The sequence below is a fragment of the Ictidomys tridecemlineatus genome, chromosome 5, assembly GCF_052094955.1.
Source record: "Ictidomys tridecemlineatus isolate mIctTri1 chromosome 5, mIctTri1.hap1, whole genome shotgun sequence".
In the NCBI taxonomy this organism is placed as follows: Eukaryota; Metazoa; Chordata; class Mammalia; order Rodentia; family Sciuridae; genus Ictidomys; species Ictidomys tridecemlineatus.
Genome location: NC_135481.1, coordinates 160,651,773 through 160,664,095, shown reverse-complemented (window position 1 = coordinate 160,664,095; position 12,323 = coordinate 160,651,773). Strand labels below are relative to the sequence as shown.

At 36.1% G+C, this 12,323-nt stretch overlaps 1 protein-coding gene across 9 annotated transcripts in view; it reads right to left on the bottom strand.

Moving 5' to 3' along the window:
* The window catches only part of Kif16b (kinesin family member 16B), a 281,133-nt gene that overhangs the window by 52,277 nt on the left and 216,533 nt on the right, over positions 1–12,323 (bottom strand). For 5 of the 9 annotated variants that reach the window (XR_013439536.1, XM_078051377.1, XM_078051378.1 and 2 more), the window contains one exon: positions 4,565–4,654. The exons of the other annotated variants lie outside the window; for them this stretch is intronic. Coding sequence is in view for 4 of the 5 variants with exons in the window: in XM_078051377.1 (XP_077907503.1) it covers positions 4,565–4,654 (90 nt within the window). In the remaining variant the exon portion in view is untranslated. The remainder of the gene's footprint in view (positions 1–4,564; positions 4,655–12,323) is intronic. 9 annotated transcript variants of the gene reach the window in all.

The following is a 12,323-nucleotide window of genomic DNA, read 5'->3' as shown; positions in this document are numbered from 1 at the left end:
GTTCTTGCACCTGCTCAGGTGGGTCTCATCTCCATGCACCTAAGCTATTACTAGGGAGAGATGGGACGAAGGCTCCTGGACAACTCTGTAGAATGTTGCAGAATGCTGGGAGACCCTCACCAAGCCTCTGCCCTATTGGCAAGCAGTGGTCCCTGTTCTGTATCCTTTCCAGGGACCTTCATGCAAAGTATGGCTTATAGAAAGCATGTGCTTCTGAATTTATAGTTGGATCCAGGAAGACCTCCTGGGAAGTACTGCAAATGGTACCTCTGAGGGCTAGATTAAGGCTCACTTTCACAGTCCCTAGATATATCTTTGAATAATGTCAATCTTTTATCATGAACATGTAGTCTATTTAGAAAAAAAAAAAAGATTAGAGAAAGAAAAAGAAAAAGAATCTCCATAAAAGGAACTGTCACATCAAACTATTTTAGAATATATCCTCCAGGAGAGAACATGGCTAAACTCCAGAAGAAAATGTGAAAGAACAGGATATAATTTTAGATAAAGTTGCAAAAGATTATAAGCTGTGACAAAAACTAAAGTTTTAAGGTGACAAAAGATTCTCTACCTTGGTGTGCATATTACAAATTCTTTGTATTTTGAATTTCACTGTGCTCTTCAGTATTTTTCCAACTTGATCTAAAACTTGAACCTTGTATGACTAGGAAAATTTAATACATATCATTTTTAAAAAACACATTATCATCAAACATTTTGTTACTCTTGGTATGGAGAGAGTAAGATTAGTTCTCTACTTGCACAAAAATAATGGGCATGATCTGGTGAAGGAGCTAGGTAAAGAAATGATGTTCCCACCTGGCTATCAAAAAGTTGTCTGTGGGAGGAAATTTTCAGGATCCTTCTGTATCAACCCTTTGGCTTTCCTGAAGAGGTTATGTCTTTAACAAGTCAAGTGATTTCTAGGATGTTTTCAGGCCAAGTAGGCTATTTCAAAGTAGTTGATTACTTCAAGATTAACATTACATAATGACAGCAATAATACTTGACAAATTCCCAATAAGCACATTATTGATTTCAAATCCCATCATACACTTAGCAAGCAAGATAATATGAATCTGAGCTGCACAAAAGAAACTCCAAATTTACAGAACAATATATGGATGATATTCAATTTTGTATTTCAACTTCCTTTTGAAAATGTTGAATCACAATGCTCTTCTCCTTTGAAATGTTTCATCTAGATCTAGAATAACATGCTACTGTGTTTTAATAGATCATGTGCATTTTAAAACCAAATTTTAATATCATTGTTGGTTTAGAAATGGGAAATGGAGTCAAACTGGTTTCAAAACTGGCTTCTACTCATGGTTATGTGCCATGAAGCATATTATTCACATCTCTCACTCTCAGCTGGTAAAGACCCCTACATTCACAGTACTGTCAAGAGCACCATGAGATGCTAAGCACAATACTAGGCACAGGATAAGCACTCAGGAAAGGGTGAGGAAATGGGTCGCAGTTGTGGCAACTGAAAGGCAAGACACCATCAGCAGTTTCTCAAGGGCTTAAATCAGCATGCCTTCTTTCAACACACAGTGTATTTTAGGAGCTTACTACATAGTTTCAAATCACTGATCATCTATCTCTTCTCTTTGAAATAATATGCACATGTGTGTCTCACAGTAATTTTATATAACTAATTTTTTATGTCCTTCTAATAAAGTTAATTATAAGTTACAAACTTGAATTCCACATGAAAATGCAATTTTCATTCTTGGTTACCCTTTCAATTCTCAGTATGTCTTCAGGAAAAGGGACTTCTGTTAGCAGAAGTTATGAGTATAATGGTTTTAACACTGAAACTTGGTTAAAAATTGAGACAAAAATAAAAGAATTTTTCTCACTTATTGGTGATCTAAACCATGACTTCTGAGAGATTGTTCATAATATTCTCTTTAATCTGTAGGCATACATCATTCATCTTCCTTTGTACTTCCAAATGAGTATTTAAAATCAAATTCAATATCTAAAACAGACTTGTAGATGTAAGCTTTCAACTATCCCAACAATCTGTGTCTATACGGCCAATAAAATGGTCTTTTAAAAGTAAAAATTGGATCACTTTCTTACTTGAACACTTTGCAGTGGATTGATAGGTCTCTACCTAGCCCTCTATCTCATTCCTACTACCACTCTTGCCACTTTTCACAGGCGTTTTAGTCCTAAACACACAAAACTTGCCCTTGCCACCATGAGCCTTTGTATTTGCTGTTATTTCTACTTAAAATGTGTCTGCCTCTAGATTTCATGCTTGCTTCATCTCAACATTCAGGTTTCAGCTCAAACCTCACTTATTCAGAAAGGCCTGCATGGCCTGTTGCCTCAAAAGTGCCCACTGTCCAGCTCTTATAGCACATAATTAGACCCTGTTTCGTTTTCTATAAGACACTTAATATTATTTGAAATTGCCTTATTTGTTTATTCTCTTTACTTCATGAGAGGGCAGAATGTGGCTGTCTTGTTCATATCTGTATACAAAGTTTATAGTTGCTCTTGTTGTGAGTAATAAATGAAGCCATTTTAATTTTCTTCATTTGATGGTCACTTCATATTTTAAAGTATGTTTATAGTACACATTTCCCCCTTGAGAAAATTTTACATGTAACAATCTCTTCATTAATTTTTCCTGGTATCAAGAAATCTCTTTGATTTTCAGATTCACATCATTCTTAATCCCATGTAAGTTTTCTTCTATTATATCTTCAAAGACTGCTTGTGTTATATTTATTTAGTTTTCTTTAAAAACACTAATTAGAGAAGTATACTGATACTTTTCAAACTCTTTTGAATATTTCAATTTCATACTGAAACTAGAATGCCATCTTGTCAAAGAGCCCAAACTGAAAAGAAATTATACTAAAGTGCCCAACAACTTCTGCTCCATCACCCTGACATTTGTCATGGAAGGCAAGCAACTTACTTAAATTGGCAACTACAATATGGAATGTTTAATTGTCAAATATTAGTGATTATGTTTCCTTATTTTGAGGCTCTTTCCATATGATTTTAAGATATATAAAAGAAGAGATTTTTATTTTTATCCACTACTATTTTACTGAAATCTAGAAAAGTGTGTTTATATGGGATAGGTTAAACTAATATTAGATATGGTATGAATATAATCATGGGATGAGTGGGAGAGAGAGAGAGAGAGTGTGTGTGTGTGTGTGTGTGTGTGTGTGTGTGTGTAAAACTTGCATCCTTTTCTTTCTTTTTCTACCTATTACTCTGGGAATTTGGTGATGTTAATACAATGTGCAAAAACTATACATTATTAAAGAACTGATGTAGTAACTCATAGCCAGCTAGTTAATAAGCTGCAAAGTTCACTTTCAGAAAAAGCTGCTCTTTACATTTAATATGTATATAATATTTCTACTTTTTATTGTTAATATTAGTTTGAGACGTGGAGGGTAAATTATAGAAATGAACTCATAATTTGAATTTTATGTGTTTTCTGCTGGAACTGAAGCTTCTTGGGAACACTAAACTGTAATTCCTACCTGAAACTTCTTCAATTTTATCAGAATACTAACTAGTGTGAAAGCTGAATAACAGAATTTAAAACACAACTCAATTTTACCTGAACTTAAGGTTCTTCTACACATCAAGAAACCTTTATTTATAGGTATTTCTCTTTGTATTCTAAGTCAGATAAAAAAGGGCAGAAGCCATAATGTTAAGGAAATATTATTTAATATGAACCAAATTAGGGACAAAAGTTTGACTAATTTATTTTTAGGATGTCATAAACTATAAAAATAGTGCTGAAAATCAATAGTGAAAACAGGCTAATTAGACAGTGATTATTCATTGATTTGCAGACAGTTAAGCCCAAATTTTCAAAGAGATATACATATACAGACTTCTATAGTCGAAGTAAAATCATTTTCATCCTTATCATTAGGAAAACACAAATCCATTCTAGGAATGCTTTTCTTTGCTTGAAATTATTTCAAAAGCTAATATTTCTCTAGAAAGGAAAAGATTACTTATGTATCAATACACCCTGGCATCTGGTCTCATACATAAAATACTTTCTTGTTTCTAGATAAATTCATAATGCTATCTGTCCCCCTTCTCCATATTTGAAGGCAAATTAATGCTCATGTCTCAGTTTCTCATTGAGTGGACATCTAAGCATGGATGTAGTTTTCTTTAAGAGACAAAATGGGAAAATCTATACTAATTTATTACTATTTCGTTTCAATAGGTTTTAAAGTTGAGAAGTTACAAATTGATTGAAAAATTTATTTAAAATTATCATAAAGTTTATGAAAAAGATGGAGTTAATTTATTACCATTTTCTAAATCTTGTACTCATAAAACCTTTAAACAATGTAGAATATAAATAAAAAAACAAAAAACAAAAAGATATATTTGATAGATGAGTAATTAAAATAAAACTTAGTGAAACAAGCTAATACTGAGAGAGAGAGAGAGAGAGAGAGAGAGAGATGGGGGACATTGCTAATGCAATCAGCTCATTTACTTTATGAAATGAATGTTCTTAATTGGAGATAATAATTTCATAACTTACCTCTGCATACTTTAATTTCAATGTTTTATGCATTTCTCGAAAACGACTGTAACGCCTGAATACAGTCCATGTCTCATCTAGGACAGTAATCTATTAACCAGGCAAACAAAAATGAATCAGCATTAATTAGAAGAAAAAGTAAAAATTTAAAAACATAATTTAAAAATTAAATTAAAAGTGATTAGCATGTAAAATTTATCTAGAATTAAAAACATTAATCTAGTTGCATAAATAGAACTTATAAATAATAATTGCATTCTATTAAATGTGCATCTTTGGATCCCAAATATGGGTACAAGCTGCACATGGCAGATGCCCCAGAGGGGCCAATGGTCACTTATAAATCAGCTACAAAAACTGTCCTTTAATTTTCCACTTGGGTCGGAGAGAGAAAATCCCACAGGATGACTTTTTTGGTACAGTAGTGTGCCCAAAATTTGTCACCAGAATCTACTACAGTATACAGGAGGAGAAAAAAGCTAGAGAAGGAGACTCAGAGAAAAGAGGAGGGAGAAGAGGCAGGAGGAAGAAAAGGAGAGAAGACAAAGTGGTAGACAGGAGTGGGAAGAGGACAAATAGAAAGAAGATTATTACTGCACCTCTGTGATTATTCATTTAAATGTACAATATATTTTGCCTTCTTTAGAGGAAAAATTATCAACCCAGCCCTTAGCTATATGACTAGGGTGAAATCTCTGTAGCACATCAACTCATCATAGTAAGAGAGAGGCTGGCAGATGACATTGTCCTTTATAAACAGACCTAAAGCATAGGCTAATGAATCTTGAATTCCTGGCTCCATTTCCCACCATTCTGAGTTCCTGACCTATGTACCCAACCTGGAAGACACTCTTCTTCGGATGTTTCCAAGTTGCCATATTTGACATATTCTCCTATCTCAATTCTGGTGTTGTCCATCTCAACACATTTCACTACCATTTACCACTCCATGCCAGCCAAATGGGGATGCTGAAGCCAACCCAGAATACCATTCTCTTAACTTAGCCAATTTAAACAAGTGCTAAGTAGTGCTCCTTTTACTCCCTAAGAATTTCTTGGAGCTCTACCCTTCTATCCTTTGCCATCACTAGCATCTTATTCTAGGCTATTGGATTGCATGTAAATTTTGCAAGAGTCCCTCCCGATGTCTACATCTACATTTGCCCCTTCCAATCCCTTCTCTGAACAACTATCAGGGAATCTTTTTTTCCACTTCCTTCCTTAAGAACACTTAATAGCTTCACTCTACTCCTAGAAAAGACCTAATTTTTTTTTTAAACCTGCTCTGACTACCTATAGCATACTCACTTTAGGGGTCTCTCTCCTCAGGTGTTTATACTCCTGCTACACTCCCTGAATGCACATTGTCTCTCACCTTAGGGCATTTTAATTGGTTGTGTCCCTGTATGGGAAATCTTAACCTGCGTATCAGAGAAGTGCCCTTCTTAAAGACAATAGTTCAGCTGAATTCTCCTGCATGTAAATCCCAGGGGCATCATAGGAAAAGAAAAGCAATAAGAGGAGATTACACAGGCAGGTAGTTTTATGAGAAGGATCAAGTTTTGAGTCCCAGTCCTTCTTTGGTTCACTCTTCCCAAAGTGAGATGATTTGGGGGTCATATGAGAATGTACATTTTTTTATATTCATCATTCTGATTCTGTATTCATTTGCTTTAAAATAATGTTTTGATTGTGGCAGGTTTTTATGAGTTCCTTAAAAAAGTTATTTTCATAAGGAAAAAAAAAAGGTGAACATATTCCCGTAAATTAGTAAGTAAACACATGAGTACAGGTGCTCTGCAGCTGTGGTAAGTTTTCAAGGACTGGTAGGTCTTGGGAAACATGGCTCTTGGCAGCAAAGCTGGTTGCCCTTCCTCTTCCGTTCCCTCCTCAATAGACCCACAGAGGCATGGCCAGCACAACAACTGGGATGGGAACTTTCTCAGGACCAGAGCACAGCAATGCACAGTTTTAGCTGGACACAAACTAGGGATCCAAAAGGGACCTGGAGGTTGCAGGGGCCTTCTACCTTCCCATGTTGCTGGTGTTCTCCCTGCTGCCAGGAAAACCCTAAGAGTTGAACCTCAATTGTACCCTGGGAGGAGAAAGATTCAGGATAGCTCCCAGGTAAGACCAAGCTGTATTGTGACAGGATTGCAAACAAAGTAACCAGGAGAAATGTAGGATTCTCACAGGACCCAGACTCTGATGCCCCCTGCTCCCTAACCTTCTTCTGAAATCTTTCCATAGTATTACTTGGACTCATGGTTAATCATCCGCAAAATACCTCAGATACTCAGCCTCTGCTGTGAATACCCCCTTCAATTTTGCTTTAACTGAAAGCTGGCTCTTCCCCAAGGAACCACTTACCCACTAGCCCTCTCAAATAGAAGCAATCAAAAGAATATTTCCACAAGCACCCTTGACCAGGTCTGCTCATTTATCACCATCTGTTCTGTACTTCATTTTTCTCCTGTTACCAGGCAGAAGATGTACTAATGCTCCTAGTTAAGGTCGACCCTGTGGAACACTGGACTCCAATCCTTTTGCCCTCTGAAAAGCATGGCAATTAAAAAAACTTAACCATTTTCTTTTCTCTTCATTACTCAAACATGTTTCCTCTATTCCATTATTCCCATAAACATCTAAACAAGTTATTATTTCTATCATTTAAACTTTCTGTCTTGATCTTCCTCTTCCTTCCTGTCATCAATACATTTTGTCCTTTCCATTAAAACAAAACTCCTTTAGAAATATTTATTCATGTCACCATCTCCTTTTTTTTTTTTTCATTATCACTTGGGTCCACTGCAATCTACTCACCATTCCACCCAAATTATTCTTACCAAGGTCATCAGTGATCTCTATATTGTAATGTCCCCTGGTTAATTCTTGGTCTTGATCTTATTGACCTATGGGGAGGGCTTAACATAGCTAATACCTCTCTTCTAAAATCTTTTTCACTTGGCTTCCAGGTTGCTACACTCTCTTCTTATCTTATTTTTCTTTGCTGGGATTTCTCATCTCCCTGACCTCTAAACATCAAAGAGTCATAGAGTTTAATCCTGGAACATGTTTTATTTTCTACGTGCACTCCCTCCTTTGGTGATCTCATTCATCTCATAACCTTAAATTTACATGCTATGATTCCCTGGATACTCATATCTCTCCCCTGAACCCAGACTCATATATCCTACTGCCTACTTAGATGTCTTATATGTGCTTCAAACTTAACATGGTACACTTATCAAAATTAATCTTACTCAAATCCAATTCCCTTCCTTATCTCAGTAAATGAAAATACCATTCTTCTGCTTATTCAACCCCCAAACATAGCATTGTCCAAATGTTCCTCTTTCTCACACCTCATACTGTCAGCAAATCCTTTCTGCCAATATGAGACTCTGGCTCTTTCTTACCACCATTACCATCTTTAAGCACCATCATCTTTGGCTCAATTCTTTTTAGCAGCCTCCCTGTTGATTCCCCTGATCATGCTGTTGTCTCCCTTCCCACTGTTTCCTCATTCTTTTCTCAATACAGTCAATAAAGTAACCAAAGTGATCTCATTAAAAATTCAATCTGATGAAGCCATTTCTTTGTTTGAATGAGACACCTTCTCAGGGTTCCATCTCACTCAGGCACAAGTTCAAGTCACTGACCTAAAAGGATCTTTTCCTGACCTCATCTCCATCTTCCCATTCTCTCTGAAATCCTTGCTTATTCTAGAATACATCAAACATACAGCAAATATGACCTCAGAGACTTTGTGTGTGCTTTGCTCTTTCTGGAATGTTCTTTCCCAAGTTTTCATATGACTAGTTCCCTTAGTTCCTTCAGGTCTTTGCTCAAAAGTCACTTTCTTAGTGATGCTTTTCTGAGCTATCCTATCTCAAATTGCAACCCCCTTTTCCCATTTCACACCACTTTATTCTCTTCTCTAATTTCTTCTTGTACTTAGCACTTCTGATTACCAAACATGGTCTAGGTTTACTAAAATATCTTGATTTTTGGTTCTCCTCCCCACTAGAATAAGTTTCAGGACAGGTAGCTTTTTATCTGTTGATCACTGCTCCTTAGAAGAGTATGTGACACATAACTGGCATTCTGAATGAATAGTCGAAAGATGGAGCCCCATGATGGACTTTTCTTAAATATACTTCCATTCTTAGTGACTTGAACTAGAAATGTTCCCCACCACACACTTTTAGCAGAAAAGGCCTTAAAATGATGTTGAACAAAATTAGGGCAAGGTAAACTGCACACCTGTCCTGGGGGGCTTTAACCTATAGGCTTCTTCCTCTTTGCTGCTATCACTGCTCATTAACATTGAACGATTTTTTAAAAATCTCTTGATTACTGAAATGGCATTTCAAACCTACCTCACAATATTGGGGATCATTCTTCTTTCCTATGGTAGTCCTAGGATAGTTCCTTTACAAAGGACATCAATTTCTGTAACAAACCACACATGCCAAATACTAGGAAGGACGGGATGCAGCTAAGTGACTGAATAACATTGAGGCATAAGAAGATAAGACAGCAAGAAGAAGATAAAAACTACCCTTCCTAAGTAAGAGTGTCCCCCAAAAGTATCCAATACACCCCTTTCTGCTTTCTTGATAGTAGCCTCCAGTGCTTACAATAGTAGATGAGATGCTTCTATTGTCTGTTGTAGAGCTGGGAGGAGAAAGAAAAAGATGGCCCAAGGGTGAGAGGGCTAAGCCCATATGAAGCTTTGTAATGTATGTATTCCTTTGAACTGGGCTTAATGAAGTCAGGAAAGGTGCAGAGTGGTCTGTTGTACACATGAGCTCAAGGAATCCTGCCTTTATTGAATTGGAAAGGAAACTCTCTGGAACCATCAATATGATGAATGTAGTGAGTTCTCAAAAATATTGAACGATAAAGATCATTACAGGCGTATTATGGTTAATGACAGATTTTGCCTTGTATCTTACTTAGTTTAATAACTTCACATACACATCTCAATGACTTCTGTCCTCAATATTTCAGTTCACTGTCTGAAACAGTGGTTCTCCAAGAGGGATACCAACAAGCAGCATCTGCTTCAATCAGGAACTTCTTAGAAATGCATATTCAGAAGTCTTACTCACATTTACTGAATCAGAGGTTTTGAGCAGGAGCTAAACAATTTGCATTTTAAAAATCTCCTATCAGGGGTTCTGATGAAGGTTAAAATCTGAGCATCCTTGCTGAAATTCACTGCAAATGTGGCTGCTCCAAAATTAGATAGCCATGCTCCAACAACCTCTCAAGTCCAAACCCTTAGCAAGGCATTTGGAGCCTTTTCTAGGCTGACCCCAGCTCCCAGTGCATTAAAAATTTCACACTCCAGACACCTTGTCAACACAGAATACAGCATATCTGTAGGTCTTTTGAATATCTCCCTAAGGCATACATCCCTTTCTGCAAAGGGAGGGTGGCTGTCCAGCCTCCAGGGCAGGGTTCAACCCCCAATTCCTGTCTCAGCAGTATCCCAGCTCCTCCTCCTTCCTTTCTGGAAGAATCAATTATTCCCTGCTCTGTGGTTCCTTAGCACTTAATTCACTTGATGATAAGAACACACATCATGAATATTGTTATGGTCTAGATATGAGGTGTTCCCTGAAAGCTGATGTGTGAGGCAATGCAAGAAAATTTAGAGGGGAAATGACTGGGTTATGAGAGCCTAAATCACTGATTCCCTAATATGGATTAAATGAACAGGAACAGTAGGCAGGTAAGGTGTGGTTGGTAGAAATCGGTCACTACATCTGGGGGGTTTATATTTTGTCCCTGGTGAATAGAACTCTCTGCTTCCTGTTTCTACCCTCCTGTACTCTGCGCCTCACCTCAGGCCTAGAGCAATGAACTTGGCCTAGAGCAATGAACTTTCACCTGTCTATGGATTAAAACTTCTAACCCATGAGTGCCAAATAAACTGTTCCTCCTCTAAAATTGTTCTTATTGGGTCTTTTGGTCAAGTGGCAAAAATAGCTGACTAAAACAGACATAAATTATATAATTAATATTGCACTAAATAATTTACATATCAAATGTTAATTATATGTATTTCTACCTTACAAGATTTTAAGACTCCTAAGGGAATAAATCCTCTGCCTTTAGTAGTAATTGGCAAGGTGTGGGGGTGTGTGAATTCTCATTGTAGAGATAAACCTATACTGAGAACCTACTATGGAATTTAAGATTATTTTGCTTTTGAAATCAGATAAGAATTCAGAATTGGTTCAGATCATTCAAAGTGGAGAATGCGGGGGCTGCCGAAGTCTCAGTTGCAGACACTCTGTTCTAGTAATCTCTTAAAAGTACATTGTTGTGTTTTTGTTTTTTTTTCTTTCTTCTAAGAATATGATGTATTCTCAATAGATCTGTAACACAAATTTACAATGAAGCATAAAGAGATTTCCAAAGTCTTTACATGAGAATTTCACTTGAGATATTCACCTGGATTCAGGTTAAATACAGTATGAGAAAGTCTCAAGCTTCCTACTTTATATACTGAAGTCTTCCCTTGTCTATCAGCATATAAACAAGATGAGAACAATGATGATAAATGAAGATCATTAGCAATCATCTCAGAAATGGAAAGTAAGGGAAATATAATTTCTCTGTAGGAAAATGGTCAAAATCCAATCTCTATCACTGAAACTCACCACTTCTTAAGCCACACTAGTTTGGAAAAGATATGCAGAAAGGCAAAATGTACATTAAAATCCTATTTTATCCCAAATTAAATTGGGCATGGGGTAGAATATTAGTCTAGAGGCAAGGGATAGCAAGTCAGTACAACTTATATATCAAACCTAAAATATTCAATTATTTTCTTTAATGTGGAGAATGTGAGTTATCATTACTGCATATCTTTGAGGAACAAATTCATTACTTCTGTCTGAATAATTTTGCTGATACAAATCCATCTTTCCTGGGTCATAAAATGATCAGCTGCAACTTAAACACCATAAACATGTCTGAAAGATGGAGTGCATTTACTTATAAACAATTCTAGATTGAGTGGTTCCCACAAATTTATGTTACAGACATATTTTGCTGGTTTAAGGATTGTGTTGCTTTTAAGATCTGTCATCAGTATATATTTGGTTGTATGCATCTATCTGTGTGCAAAGCAGAATCAACAGCTTTTTATCCACAGGAAAACCTTCTGACTGGCCCCCATTTAAACGGTTACTTGTAGAATTCTCTTCAAAAACATCTTTTAATGACTTTTGGGGGTGTTACCTCAAGTGCATATATTTTTAAAATCTTTGTAATTAGCAATAGTTTGGAAGAAATTGTCTAATACTGATCTAATATGTTTAAAAAGTTTCTTCAGACTTTTGCAAAATAAAGTTTTATGCAATGATACAACTATAAACATATTTGAGGAAACATGAAATATATTCCAAATGTATGTATCTGTATAGTAACAATCATCAATGCATAAGATTGAACTAAAAGCTCCTCAGACATGGAAAATGAAAACTAATACTCTCCAAACTCTCCCCAAAGTAGGGGAGGCAAGACGATTTATGGGGTGTGGATAGGCTGAAACTTCTATTTACATTTATCTCAGTCTTTTTCTTTATTTCTATTTCTGAAAATGTATTACAATAAATAATAGGTACAATTAGTGAATGTTTGCTTTCTAAGCAAATAAAAATATATTGGCTGTGCCTTATCAGCAAAGTTATGGCTGCAAAAAGTTAAGTTCATGAAGTCCCCATTATTTTCAAGATGT